The following is a 15,602-nucleotide window of genomic DNA, read 5'->3' on the forward strand; positions in this document are numbered from 1 at the left end:
TTCTTCTGTAAAGGTGCAACAGTTTCTGGCTGATTTTTTTTTAATGAACCTATCACGCTGTTTGAAGGTAGAATGTTTGCTTTATTAAAATAATTCACAAAAGAACTTTACACTTATAAAAATCTTTTCAAATACAGTATTTCTCATCCTGAGGAGGAACATTGGCTTGTGCTGGCTTTCTCATAAACTACAGTTTCTCACACAGTATGAAAGAGACAGATTTCTACGCACTGGAATGTTATAAAATAGATGGAAATCTGTGGGTTTAACACTGAGGTAAAAACATTATAAAAAGCACATTTTATGGGTCATAAAACAAAAGCTGCTCACACAACCGTTCTTGTTCATCGTTTTTGTTTGATCGAGAGTAAACCGAGTTATCTCTCTGGCGATTGAAGCTGGAAGACACAGCAGTCGGTCGGCGTCATGATCCGACCTTCAGGCTTATTCATCTTTCTTGGTCCTGCTGCTGTTCCTCTGGTAGTAGAGCACGGTGAGCAGCACCCACAGGTTGAGCAACGTCATGGCGATGAACCGCACCAGAACTGAGACAGAAGAGAGACTTTATTAGATACTAGATAAACAGTAATTCACATTCTGATATAAAGATGCAGTTATTGACTTCACAAACTGATGACTTGACGATTTGAGCGTTAAGAGGACTTCAGTGAATGTCCCCTTGAGGTTTCTGTTTGTTAACAGTTTAATCATCTACATCAATTTATTGATTTTTCTCATCTGCACAAACTGTAGCTTCTTCACTTGAAAAAAGAAAACACAAAAGCACATATTTGGACCTGTTATCATGCATTAACCACATACTATGACTATTATCAGATCTACCAAGACATGAAAATGGACTAAGAAAATATGTATGACATATAAAGAGATGCTAATAGAACACAAGTATACATATGAAATAACTAGGAGGAGATGCATATGATAACACGTTTATGTAAGATAGCTACAAGGACATCCAAATCAGCCGTAAACAAACAGAACAACTACCAAGGTATACAAAATCAATAAATCTTTATTTGTATAGTGTGTCAATTAAAGTGTTATCTTGAGACACTTCACAAAGTGTCTGAGCTCATGACGTTATCACCATTTTATTGGATCTGAAGTGTTTTTAGCTCCCTGACTGCTGTAGAAAATTACAAGTACACACAGAACAACCATGAAGAAAAGAAAAAAGGATAAATGCAATGATACATTTCAAACAAACACAGAACTTGCAGATCAATAACAAAGTTTTATAATGTCTACAAGACAAATGGTCTGCGTCCCTTAAGTCTTGATCTTATGTAGGACGTGTTGGCGGCTTTGAAAATGGAAAATGAATTTTTATTTTGATAAACTAAGACACTAAGATAACTGCTTCTATTATATTTTATTTTATGGAACATGTGTTCCTTATAGGCATAAAAACTCTACAAAGATATTTCTAAATTTGATTTCCAAGCCAAATTTTTCAAAAACAAAATTTGGAACATAGGATCATTGGGATCAGTTTGACAATTGGATTTGGAATTGTGTGCGACTCACCCTGCATGTCTCCAGTCGTTACTGTGGTGGTGTAAATCCGCACTGAAACAAAGAGAAAGCTGCGTTAATGACATCCTCATTATCCAACAGAGCATCTCATATTTTATGAATGAAGCATTATTCCTCATGTATTAAATTAGGAGTAGAGTAAATAGCAAGATATTCATGAGCTGAAAGTAACAATACTTTAGGGAGGACAGATTGGTTAAACATTCCCAATGTTAAGAAGAGTGCAAAGCATGAGGGTTTGACAGATAAGAGGATACTAACATTCATTTGAAAAGCAGAGATCAGATTGTTTTCACCCCTTTGAAAATTTCAAAAAAATCAGAGAATCGAAAAAGACCAAGTACTTTGAGTTTTCTGTTGTATCACTACACTGATTAACACAAGTCACTCAAAGTGCTTCACACAGACACAAACAAAAAATACTGTGCGTGCAGATAAGAAATACACAATATCTGCAGAATGCATACATCGTTCACACAAACCAGACATCAAATGTCTAAGTACATGTACACACAGGTAAAAAAAATAAACATGTGCACATGCAGATATGAAAATACAGTACATGTACACATGAACACAACATAAAAAAGTTCAGAGAAAGTGTGAAAAAAGTAAAAAGACTGAAATACACATATGTTTAATGAATAGTCATAGATTGAAAAAAAAAACCCAGTAAAAAGTTATTGCTAAGCTATAAAAAGAGATACTGTTAAAGAATACTCTTTGTATTTGGTATGAGTTCTTTTTTTTTCCACCATTAAAGGTCTTAGGGTCCTGACATGAAACAGACATATTCCAGACCTGCCACTTTCTAACTAAAGCTCGCTTTACAAACTGATACCACTTACTTACTGTTTAAATGTGGATAAGGACACTTCAAAGGTGTCTTAGACCGAACAGATTTATCACTCACACACTTTGTATGTGCCTCGTCTCAGTAGCTTTTAAGCTTCTTCCTGCCTGAGAGTTCTTTGAAGCTGCAGTTTCTGTTATTATCCTTGTATTCAGCACTTTCCTGGGTTAGATGTAGAAACCCTCTGTATGCCACACACCCACCAGCAAACAGCAGCAGTTAGTCAGCTTTTTGTGTCCCTCGTGCATTTTCACATTAAGATTTAAGTTATGAGTAAAAGGCAGCTGAGACACCATGAGTTGAGAAATACAACACGGTCATAGGATTACATGACGTTTCTGTTTAGATAAAGAACATGAAGAAACTGGTAAGAATGAGACATATAGACGACTACTGTACGTGCACTTACCCGCACAAGTGTAGGTAGCCAAGGCCCAGGAGAGGGCGCTGACCTGTCCAGCGTCCTTTGACCTCCACAGGCATTGCAGCTGTGTCAGTTTACTGGCTGCACTGATGAATGTGCACAGACTCTGAGAAGAAAATCCATGGAAACAGATTTAGTCTATAGGGTTTCTGCATGTTCATATAAAATCATAAACTATAATTCAGCTTTATTTTAAAAAGGAAGTTTGGGTTGCGCATCCCATGTACAGAGGCTATAGTCCTCCAAGCGGATGGCCCGGGTTTGAATCTGACCTGTGGCTTCTTTCCCGCACTCCCCATTCTCTCTGTCCCCGATTTCCACTCTTCTATCTCTAAAATGTAGCTATAGAAAGCCCCAGAATAAACCTTTCAAAAAAGGAAAAGTTTCTAACCCTTTATGTGGCCTGCAAAACTTTACCTCTAAAAGGAAAAGCAGCTTGCACCTTTTTATATGCAAAAAGGCCTTCAGACACATTCAGTCCATCAACCAAGAAACCTATTTGACACATCTAAGGTCTGAGTGACTTCCTCAGGTACATGAGGTGCAATGAGGTCTGGACAGCTTTTACATTCAAGTCTAAAACTCATTTCACTTGACTGATGACATGCCACCTTTTTCATTCACGACTCACTGAGTTTAACTATTTTTTTTTTTTTTACCATGGCCAAATCTATGATCCACTTGTCCACAGTGAGGAGTCTCCAACCTCCGACAAACCTGAACACATTCTGTTAAGGCAACAAATAAGTGACACTGCATGAAAAGGCATCTACTAAAGTGCAATGGGTCGTTGCTTCTCTTCAGCTCTGAAGGAACACTTCCACATGCAGGGTGAACTGAAAGTGATGAAAGGATACACCAAGGTGTAGACGAGGCTCTGCCGCAGGCTGCCGTTGTAGTGAAGGATCAGCAGCAGGAGAATGACATCTGAGGACACATGGCAGAATATAAATCACACCTGATCAATGAGCTGCAAGCGACGAGAGGACTGATTTTCAATCCAAGAGGCACAGCTATAACTACTGTCTCATTTATATGTGATTTTTTGATCCAGCAGATGTCGCCCTTGAGCACCAGCATGAAACAAAAACAACTTGTGCTGCATTGTTGTGTTAGCATGCTAATGCTAGCGATCTTTATTATGCTGGTATCTTCACACTGCATGTAAATTTACCTGAAATGAGCGTGATCTAGAAACACAGTTAAGCAGTGAGTACAGTATGTTATTCTTCTTTTCTCTAGTCCCTCAATTAAACAACTTTTATGCACGAGGGGAGGAGTCAGCCGGCCGTCCTGACGATGTAAACAAAGTGAAGATAGGACTCTGAAAACATCACAGACAGTGGGACTCGGGTGTTACACCCATTGTAGACAGTCATGACTCACAGAGTTATTTTCAGAGGAGATACTTGATTTATATTATATTTAAGTGTGATAAATCACATAGAAAGACTTTATCTCAAACAGAAGCTGATAGTTCTGCTTTTACAGAACTCAAACACATATCCATTAGGAGTTTTCTACCTTTAAGAAGTTATAATTGTTTTTGTCCGTTACTGAGCTGTCAGCATGGTCACATGTTGGTCTGGAAACTAAAGTCCAGTAGAAAGTATGAAGGTCTGTTGTTGATACATTTGGAGGTTATTGATGGAGAACCAATGAAAGGGCATAGATGACTAAATGCCCCTCTCAGTGGAGACCCATGTCAGGTCATCTGTTTCCATCAGAGATACTGTGGATGGTTTATTGGTTTTCTGTCAGACCTCTGTCATAATGACATTAAACCATACATTTCTCATATCGAGGTTCAGCTTTTCTCTCACATGATGAGTTATGGCCACAGACTGAAGCCACCGTGACATCATCCACTGTCTTGTGACAGCCGATTTCAAGCCTAAGCCTTTGCATGTTAGCTGTCGCAGTCTTGTTACTTTGAGCCAGGAAATATCAAATACCAAATTTGTTGTTGCAACGCAAATTTCCCCTTGTGGGACAATAAAATATCTGAATCTGAATCATATTTTCAGATTCCGGACCAGAACCAGCAGACTGAGGAACAGCTTTTTCCCCAGAGCTGTTTCTCTACTGAACTCTACCCCCCGAACTCTGAACTCTGTCTCTCTCTCTCTCTCCCTCTCTCTCTCCGCCCCCTGCTGACCCCCCTTTCCCCTGCATATCACCTCACACCCATCATCCCCTCACCACTCCTCCTGGTCACACACACACATCTCTCATCCACCTGTATTATTGTATTATAGTACGTTCATATTATGTCCATATTCTTTATATTATCTGTAAACTAGTATAGCATGCTCACTGCATCTTAATCTGTATATTATTAGTATAGCATGCTCACTGCATCTTAATCTGTATATTATTAGTAAAGCATGCTCACTGCACCTTAATCTGTATATTATTAGTATAGCATGCTCACTGCATCTTAATCTGTATATTATTAGTAAAGCATGCTCACTGCATCTTAATCTGTATATTATTAGTATAGCATGCTCACTGCACCTTAATCTGTATATTATTAGTATAGCAAGCTCACTGCATCTTAATCTGTATATTATTAGTATAGCATGCTCACTGCACCTTAATCTGTATATTATTAGTATAGCATGCTCACTGCATCTTAATCTGTATATTATTAGTATAGCATGCTCACTGCATCTTAATCTGTATATTATAATCCTAAAAATACACTTATATTTATAGCATTTATTTATATTTATAGCATCCCATTAATCCAGCCATCCAGATATACCTAATAATTCACTTTTTTTAGTCTACATCTGTAAATTTTGTAATTACTGTACATAGCACAGACTCTTGCACTTTCTGCTTATTGCACTTCTGGTGAGATGCCAAACCTCATTTCGTTACTCTATACTTGTATATGTGTAATGACAATAAAGTTGAATCTCATCTCATCTCATCTCATATTTTGACACCTTTTCCTATGTCTGTAACACAAGGTAGGGCCACACACAGTATGCTATGTGTATTACTCTAAATTTGGCAATAATTTATGAAATGAGCAAAAATAATGGCAGTTAAGACTCATGAGGAACATTTTTACTGAGTAAAAAATCATCAATGAAGAAGCGTTGTTATTTTGTTCATCTTGGCTAATACAGTTGGACATCTTCATGCAACCAGTTGAGTTGCCCCCTGCTGGCCAGGAAAAATAATGCAGGTTTAAGGCACTTTCCTATTGGACTCACTTTTAAAACCAAAGTGTTATTTTCACTTCTCATATACAGCCAATATTTTGCCACCTTCACTGGCAAAATGGTAAATGCACATCTTAAAAAACTATTTTTAGACCCTGAAATGAATAAATCCTGTTTTGAATGGCTCTTCACATTATTGTATTCTGGTTGATCCTAAAATGTATGTGTCTTAAGTAAATACAACTCACCTTGAGCAATGAGAATGGGATATTCCAGGTATGTAGGAGGTGGGTAGTCATAGTACATCTGATAAGTTACAAAAACAATGAACCTGTAAAACAGGAGGTTTTATGAAGGTTACTGTGATATACAGGAATGTTAAGAATAAAATCAATGCAATGATAACAGAGCTAACACATGATGTACTAAGAAAAGTCTAATGTATTGAGAAGAGTTTTTTATGTATTTATACCACATCACCCTGAACATATCACAATGTTTTATGATCATCATCTGTTCATCAAGCTAACATGCAGATGGATGATTAAAGCTGTGTACAGGTTTTCTATGTACAGGCAGGTGATGGCACACAAACTTACTCAAGGTGGAGTTGTCATGACGATAAACCATCCTAACCAGATCACGTTAAAGCTGCACAGGGCATTATGGACTGTAAAGTATTAAATTAAGTTATGAGATATTCTGGTGTTTAATGGCTGGCAGAGGCAGCATTTTAATTTCTTTGAAATCTCCTGGGCTGAAAGAAGAAGGGAACATTATCTCTCCCTTTGACTGCAGCTGAGGAGACAGATTTGACACCTACACCTACAAGGAACATTAAATCACTTTGTCAAGTTCTGTCTGAACCGTGATTTGTTACATCACCAGATGCACAGAGTACAAAAACATATTTTTACAGGCAGATAGGATTGGTCATGTTCGGCTGGTTTTTGATCTCAGACAGCGTGGAAGTAATTTATTAAAAGTTGTTTATTTCAGCCACTGTTGAAGAGATCACATGTTACAGATAAATCAAAACTATTGGACACTCTGATATGAGGTCGATGATAAACCCCTCATGTGACAAGCTGGCAACATCAAAGATTCATTAATAGATATGTCCTTTTGAATTCATTCCAGTGTAATATCTATAAAACTACTTTTGTCATTTGACCCGGTGCAGCTTTAAGAATGGGCCTGCAGCATGCACGGTGACAGCTTCTGCTCACCAACACAGTGGAGACATTTAGAAACATGCAGATACTGCCAGGCACAAAGGAGAGACATGAGGAACCACACAGCCTTACAGACACAGAGCAGCTCAGTCCCACACTAAATGTTCTGTTTTGTAAAACCTACAAAGAAGGAAGAACATTGTTAGGCAAGCCCGACAAGGTGTAGGCTACTGGTTTTACTACTGGTTTATAGTCTACTGGTTTTACTACTGGTTTATAGTCTACTGGTTTTACTACTGGTTTATAGGCTACTGGTTTTACTACTGGTTTATAGTCTACTGGTTTTACTACTGGTTTATAGGCTACTGGTTTTACTACTGGTTTATAGGCTACTGGTTTTACTACTGGTTTATAGGCTACTGGTTTTACTACTGGTTTATAGTCTACTGGTTTTACTACTGGTTTATAGGCTACTGGATTTAAATATGATGGCAGATGTATTTAGAGTTTTAAGATGAAATGTTAACAGATATCACACATTCATAATTCTCAACTCTGTACCAAAAATACAATAGTTTAGTTTCATTCTGAAACACAGGGATTGTTTTATTTTGTAATATTTTTCATGAGGGAGCAGCTGTGTCCTATTTTACACTTAATCTCTGAGAGAAACTAGCTCCTAATCCTCTACTGGCCCCAAATAAATCACTCTGTATAAATGTGCACTTCTCATCATTGCCCCACTAAAGGCAAACAGTGAGGGAGCACGGGTTAAAGATAAGATGTACATCGCTTTATGAAGAATAAAGGTAAGTGCTTATTTATATTAAAGCCGAATTGAGCATTATACATCAGGGACTCGGTATGTTTCAAAACGCAGTGTGTAATTACCAATAACCCAAACTATGTGAAGGTTTGGAGGTGTGGTGAGGTACAGGAAGACTGACATGAGGTCACATCAGAAAACGATAAAAGAAAGTGATTCACTGTTCACCTTCTCACAATCTGCACTCTTCACAATTAAAACAAAGATAGCACGTAGGTGAAATAAAAACACTACATACCCGGTCAACTCGAGAAGAAGACTGTTGAGGCTGACTCCAGTTGTTGATTTGGCTCTCATAAGAACAAATATCTGTGGGAACTTGAGCACCATGCACACGAACAGAGTGCTGAAATTAGCGACGTGCAACAAAGTGTCGGACTGCATTGTTTATGGACAAACTCAAAGTAATCTAAAGATAAAAGTAGCGGCCAGATGCTGCTGCTGCTGACCTGACCCGTCCCTTTGACAAAGTGGGGATTTTAGAAGTTACTTCCGTTGTGAACTTTCAAAGTAAGAGAAACTTTAACTTTATTTATTTTACCCAAGTGTGCTTCAGTTGTTAATATATTTAATCTATGATTGGAGCTTCCTTTTGAAGATATGCTGAATCTGAAGTTTATGGTTAAGGATAAATATACTGATTACACAAAGGAAAAGCAAAGATGTACACATTTGTTTTGAAATCGAACTTTGTTGATTTCCTTTATTATTTTGTGAGCTTGGCGGTTTGACTCTCAGCCGGCAAATATTCTCACTTCCGCATACATCCACTAAAAGCTGATTGGCTTCTGGGGCCCATCAATGAGGGCGAAGCATTTGAAATTCTTACCTCAAACATGTTGGTTTCCTCCTACTGTTTCTCTTTTTTTGACGTTGGACTCGAAAGGTGGCATTAGTATTGTATTAAAAAATTATACAGGCATGAGAACAAAAACGGAACAACCTAAACAAGACACAAAAAGAAAAGGCTGCAAAAACAGAACCATTGCTCACTCTACACGGCCCAGTCCTCCCAGTCCTCCCAGTCCTCCCAGTCCTCCATGCAGATTCATGTTACATGTAGCCTAATGTTTGTAATTAAAATAGCCTTCTCCAAATCACACTGATACCATACACTATATCATACCATGATTATGAGTTATAATAAGCTGAACTGATTCCCTCCCAACTCCATTCAAATAAAATATATATAAATGGCGAACAGGGTATACTACGGAAGAGGATTAGGGCCACTAAAAAGAAAAAATGTTGGTTCTGATTTTTTTTTTTAATTCTCACTTTTTTCCTCAGAATTCTGAGATTAAAGTCAGAATTTAAAAAAAATGGCCCTAATCCTCTTTCGTAGTATACCGGGTGCACAAACACGTTGTCAGGTGCGCACTGTTGTAGGAACATACCATGAGAAATAAATGAAAACACTGAAAATAACTGTATTTTATTGTGAGTGAACAACACATTTCATCTGTAGCTTCCTCAGGTTTGCCCAGCTTTGATTTATTTAAAAAACTAAAAATATGAGCTCCTGCAGGGTACTTCCAGTATGTATAGATTTTGGCACCCCTTGTGGTCCAATTTGTACATTGGCCCTCTTTACTGATCTTGTCATGTACAGGCATAGGTTCCTGCTGTCTTGTAACAATCAGTTGTATAACTCACTGTGAAACTTTGCTGTGGAAAGGTTAAAAAAAACCCTCTATTTCCATAGTATGCTGTGAACCACTTTGTTTCTCACCTACCCCACGGCAGCAGTTTTAAGCATTAAAATAGCTTTATAGAATAATAACTATATATTTATAACCTTGATGCTAAGATCTACTCACAGAAGCTTTAAATTTAAATCCATTTAACCATTCTCAATACTGCATCATGAGGATACCATGTCATGATGGATATTTTAAAACCTTAACTCAAATTAGCAAACCCTCCATTTGGTACTCTTTAAGCTTCTGAAACTGAAATAAATAAATAATATACAGTCATTATTTAAACAAACAAGAATCATAAGCAAAGAAGTTCAGTGCACCAAGATTTTAAAATTCAAAATCTTTATTTCAACGACATACTTTTTCTTTTTTTTACATTTTAGCAACTTCCACATCATACAACCAGCTGATGGATTTTTTTAAATTTAGTATAGGGACAAATATTTCAATTAAAATTTAGACAAGGGGCAGTGACCAACAAGAACTTCACAAAAACATGTGCATTTTATGGCAGCTACAAAGGTACAAAAAACTTAAATATCCTGCTGCTCGTTTAGAGTACATTTTTCCAAAATTCCACAAACTTATTCAAAGTTCATTCATGGCTTCATTGTGTCAAATTGGCTAAGAGGTTTCAGTAGTTGCATTACAATATGAACAGCTCCAATCATGCATTTAGAAAACACAATCTATTTAACCCCTTGATTAGATTTTGTATCAGTACAAAAGATTCTAATAATGTAAATCCTAATAATAAATGTGTTTTTAACTGTATGATATGGTTTATTATGTGTTTGTCCCTGCAGCACTATTGCAGTGTGCGAGTAGTGGGGATACATTTACTCATGTAAATTTGATCAGGTGTATGTCTGTGGAGTATCTGGTTAGATACCTGATGGAGCTCGAATGACATGAATTTGATCTGCTGGTGTCCGTCCGTCTACTCCCCTCTTAATCTGTGAGTGAATACCTTTAGTATAAAGACTTTTTCTTGTTGCATGTATCATACCCAAACCAAGGAATTCATCTATGTTCTGACTTCAGCATGAAAAATGTATGATTACATATCTGTAACTATCAAATGATGTAAACAATAATTTTCATTCCTTTACTAATATGGCTTTAAAGTTTTTTTTTTTTTTTTTATTATTATCATTATTCACTGTCAATTAAAATGAAAAGACTAGCAGGGCAGCATCTCCGGATCCAGCTTGCGCTTGCAACAGCTTCCAGACCAGAGAAGCCGCCTGTCCAGCCTGACAAGTTCACGCCCCAGTGGAGTGGACAGTCTGCTGCCAAACATCTGGTTGGTGGTGTTGGGGACACTGTCTGAGAAGAGGGACACGTTGCTGGGTAAAGGCTCTGGTGACTTCGGATGACCCTGAAAATATACAGGGGGTAACTTCTGATGTTAGCCGTCAAACTGCTTAGCGATCAGGATTCCATTAAAACATGAAGGATGAATAATTCTTACTGATCCTGTAACCACTTACCACATAAAATGATTTTTACATCAATAATTACTTAGCCATCTATTCATGCTGAAATACATTTACAAAGTATCCTCAGGAATGCACTCATTAAAAGTATAATTAAACTTAAATTTAACATTATAAATCTCCAAAAAGCACATCAGTGCTCTTTTATCAAAAAGTAAAATATTGCTAAACAAATGACCTGATTGTTGTGTTTTCAGTGCACATTTTAGTGTTATTGACTCAAAGTATCTCAGTGAAATATTAAAAAGTTCACTGAATATAGAGATTAAGACTGTTTTTAAATAAGAGGCGTAGTTCTAAAATGCACTTGAATATCAAAATCTGTAGAGTGTACGGAGTCTTACCATCTGATCATATTCTGTCAAAAAGCCCCAGTTCGTCTCCCTGTGGAACATAATTCAGTCATAAATTGCTTTAGTGATATATAGCTAGGCATACATTTTCATCAACTGGTTTATTAAAACTTAAAGTTTGTCAACTGCAAGATAGAAAGAAAATCTTGACTTCGCGAGACTAGGAGTGTCTTGTTCTAAAAAAGAATGTTCTGGTAATGTTTTCAGTGGGAAGTTTTCTTTAAGTCCCAGACAGTTCAGTCCAGTTCATTCCAGTTCAGACCTTGAAGGGAAATTTGATTTACATCAATGGACAAAAACACAATATATAAAAAGACATAGGACAATGCAACACAACTTGATCGAATACAACCAAGAAAAAGAAAATGTCACTGCTCATTAAAAATGACACTTGAATGGTAGCATCATAAATAAAGTGCTATAGTGCTGATTGAAGTCAGGATTTAAACAGTATAAAGAGCATTCATTTCACTAGGAATACACAAAAGTTTGTATCTGTTGCTCTCGGCCCTGGGCAGCCTGTAACTTCAACCAGAGGGGAGAAGAACAAATCCCTCCAAGAGAGGACGGTCAGAGCTGGACAAGATTGTCTTTGCTTTCAAAGGATGGATGGACAAAGGATGATAATTGTAAGATAATGTTCTCTAAACATTTTCAAAATGTTGCTTTGACAAAGTTCTTCCTTTGTTATCATGTTGGTATCATGTAACATTTTAGGAATGTTTTAGAGCAGAGCTTTCTGGGTCACCTGGCTTCCCCAAAACATCCTCTGAATGATGTTTTTAAAATATTCTTCCTTTGTTAATATTTTAGGACTATTATTTGAAACTATAAACATCCTTAAATTGTTCTTTGGATGTTAGGCCTGCATGAAAATGTTTTTCTTTTTAACATGGTCAGAACTTGTTGGTTAATATTGTGGGAACATTCCCTGCTCTAGCTTCTTCTCACCATTCCCGGACTCCTCTCCTCTCACCCACCACCACTTCTCTCCACACTCGGTCCTGTTTCACGGGATCACTCCTGTCTGAGGTCTGCTCAGTGGACACCGTGTGTCCGTGGGCTCGGCGCGTCCTGTCCGCTGCTGGCTGGGATGATAAGGGCCTGCTGGTGCTTTGGTTCCGTTCCGGTAACCGGTATCCCGCAGAGGACACGCGCCTGTGCAAATCCATCCCGGGTTTAGAGGAAATGTAGGAACTCCACAAGTTGAATTTAACTTATCATTTATTCAACAGTAACGTCCAAACCGCAAGTGAACAGAGCGTGTATTCAAAAGAAATCACGGCCAGGTCGCGCGCTTCGCCCTTTGTTTACGTCTCCATGGAAACCAAGTTCCGGTCATTCTACTGTCTTTAACAGCTGATCACAAACGACAACAGGTTCACAATGAAATGTTGTGGAAACAGGACACAAATAGTTACCTTAGGACAACTTGTTCATCACTGACTAGGACATTTGAAGCAAATATAAACAAAGGGCAGAAAGCATGCATTGATTTTTGAAGGACTATTTTCACCACCTATGGCCTAAGCACTAAACAGCTTTTTTTAAGTTTTATTTTTGGGATTTGTATGCCTTTATTTGAGAGACAGGACAGTGGATAGAGCCACAGATCATGGAGAGAGAGTGTGCATAGGGAACAACATGTGGGAAAGGAGCCACAGGTTGGATTTGAACTTGGGCCGCTAGCTTGGATGACTGTGGCCTTCGTATTGGGCACACTAACCACTACACTTCCTGTAACGTTCAGTTCTGCACCTTGGGGTGATCAGTCTGTGACTGAACGTGCTCTGTTGAATCACATTGAGGGTGTGTAGTAGGTGTGCAGGGTTTTGAAAGCACTCTTGCCTCTGATTTATGGAAAGATTGAAGCAAAAGAATAAAGTCTGACTCATTTCCAGGTGAACTTATATTACATAACACAATATAGTTCCTAAAACACTTAACCCACTCAAAAGTCTAAAGAGATGATGTTTACGTTGAAGGTTTTTAGGTTTCAGGGGTCCAAAAAAGAAGAGGATGATCTCCATGAACAAGCAAACTAAAACCCTGAGATCAGCTGGAGACAAACATGCCTAAGACTCATTCACAAGACCCATTCAAGAAATGAAAGTAAGACAAAATGAACTACCTTGTTAAAGTTAAAATGTATACATACATTTCTGACATAAGAAGACAAGTCAATATGAGTCAGTTGACACAAAAAATGTGCCCAATATAGCAATAGAAGGCGAGTTTAAATAAGGCACAGGGAAACCGTCACCTCCATGGACTATTTTACTGATTTCACAAAGTCTGTCTTTGAATCAGCTTCTAATTAAATGAGTTAAAAGTCTGACCACCACTCCATTGCTTTATTGATGCGAACTGAAAAGAAAGTGATGCTACAGAAAAAAAAAAATCAAGAGTTAAAGAACTTCTGAAACAAATTCTCATGACATTTTCGCTCTGACAAACTCCTTTGCACCTCATGGTTTGAAATAGGCTCTTTGTCTGAGAGTCATTTGTCTTGATGGTGATCAAATGAAACTTATCGGTGCTAAACTCACTCATCCACCAAAGGGCAATCACTCCAGCTGAACAACTCAGAAGAAATATGGCCCAGCAAAGCAGGTTTGAGATGGCACTTTTAACAGAAATAATAATGAAGCCAGACAAGATGCCTGGAACAATCTGAACCATAATATTAGCAGCTATTTGTCATTCAGATATCATTACAAGCTTACCAACTTCCCAAGGATTCAACCTAGGGAGGATGAAGGACTCGTAAAAATTCTTGCCTGGATGCCTGCCTTCCAAGACGCCAAGCTTTTGATAAACTCCTGAGAAAGTCACTTAAAGAATGAACCTGAAGCCAGAATTCATAAGTTTTAAAAACTTATGAGCATGATCTTCACTTTTCATATCCAGTGAACAGTGTACAAAGAGTTGAAATTGTGAATTACAAAATGAAACAACAAGAAACATGTATTCCAAACTGCCAACATATTACCATGGCCTAACACACATTTCAGGATTTTGATAGACTAAATATTTTAATAGGCATTTCTAAATAAAATTTAAAAAACTCTAAATAAGAAAACTATTTTAATGACCTTTAACACACAACAAAAATTGTCAAATTTATTTTTACCTAAATCCACCAAGTCTTCGCTTTCCTAAATCATTCAAGCTTTTAATTTGAAGACCGGAAACGTGACAGTACAATTAACCCCCTTATTCTGAAACCGGATGTACCTAAACTTTATACGCCAGTGTGTTGTAGAAATTGACGGATGTTTAATCCGCCACTAGCTTTCTAGTAATTTCCCCCATGAACGAGTTAAAACAAGCGGCGAGGTTAAGGTAACGCTTTCTTATTTGTGCGTACTGTTAGATAAACAGGACAGGTACATTTTGTGTGAGTTTACTTTGTGCAGGTGGATATGTTTGGCCCAGTATAAAATAAAATAACCTCTGAAGAGCTAACGATAGTGAACATGAGAGAGAAGCCACTGCATCTCTACTGGTAACTTTTATCACAATGTGTGGGCATAAAACCTTTGTGTGTTAACTATTTATAAACATAGACTGAAATAATACTACATTTTATAGCTGTCCTAAAACACGAGTCGGCTTTTTTAACATATGCTAGCCGGCTAACTGTTAGCTGTGTTATTTATGCTGATGCCACAATTAAAAACAGATAATTTAACATAATTAAGTTTTGGAAATTTAATCAAATGAGTGTTGGGGCATTTGATAAACTAGTACAGCTTCTTGTGTCATCTTTGCTGCGCACCTGTGAAACGAGGGAGGGGTCACAGCTTGATAGGTGGACGTCCTAGAGACTGTGTTGAATTATCAAAGGTGAGCTAATGCTGAAAAGGAGCTAAAAAGCTTTATTTAGTGTAACCTAAAGTAACGTCAGCTACAAGGTATAAAGCATATATTAAACAGCATATTTTGTTCTTATTGATCTGTGTAGCACATATTTTTCAGTTGAACAAAATGTGTGCAGGTGTTTGTCATGGTTTTTGGCATTGGGATGCACACA

General features: G+C 37.5%; 3 protein-coding genes across 5 annotated transcripts in view; 1 reads left to right on the forward strand and 2 right to left on the reverse strand.

Annotated features, from left to right (window-relative positions):
• Positions 1-60: 60 nt before the first annotated feature.
• slc66a3 (solute carrier family 66 member 3) lies at positions 61-8,485 on the reverse strand. The gene is made up of 7 exons (XM_020643089.3): positions 8,250-8,485; positions 6,259-6,341; positions 3,692-3,761; positions 3,494-3,551; positions 2,820-2,940; positions 1,549-1,590; positions 61-545 (listed from the first exon to the last, which is right to left on the reverse strand). The coding sequence occupies exons 1-7, from the start codon at positions 8,393-8,395 to the stop codon at positions 445-447; spliced, it is 621 nt and encodes a 206-aa protein (XP_020498745.1). The 5' UTR covers positions 8,396-8,485; the 3' UTR covers positions 61-444.
• A 1,554-nt stretch (positions 8,486-10,039) lies between these two features.
• On the reverse strand, positions 10,040-12,891 carry c18h2orf50 (chromosome 18 C2orf50 homolog). The gene is made up of 3 exons (XM_020643128.3): positions 12,518-12,891; positions 11,558-11,597; positions 10,040-11,095 (listed from the first exon to the last, which is right to left on the reverse strand). Exons 1-3 carry the CDS (start codon positions 12,736-12,738, stop codon positions 10,898-10,900), a joined length of 459 nt encoding a protein of 152 aa, XP_020498784.1. The 5' UTR covers positions 12,739-12,891; the 3' UTR covers positions 10,040-10,897.
• Positions 12,892-14,817: 1,926 nt separating this feature from the next.
• The window catches only part of zgc:103755 (CAP-Gly domain-containing linker protein 4), a 44,114-nt gene continuing 43,329 nt past the window's right edge, over positions 14,818-15,602 (forward strand). Inside the window, exon 1 of one of the 3 annotated variants that reach the window (XM_020643123.3) lies at positions 14,818-14,911. The gene's annotated coding sequence lies outside the window, so the exon portion shown is untranslated. The remainder of the gene's footprint in view (positions 14,912-15,602) is intronic. The other 2 variants (XM_065966046.1, XM_065966047.1) reach the window with 2 other exon arrangements.

Source organism: Labrus bergylta, chromosome 18 (genome assembly GCF_963930695.1).
Source record: "Labrus bergylta chromosome 18, fLabBer1.1, whole genome shotgun sequence".
NCBI lineage: Eukaryota > Metazoa > Chordata > Actinopteri > Labriformes > Labridae > Labrus > Labrus bergylta.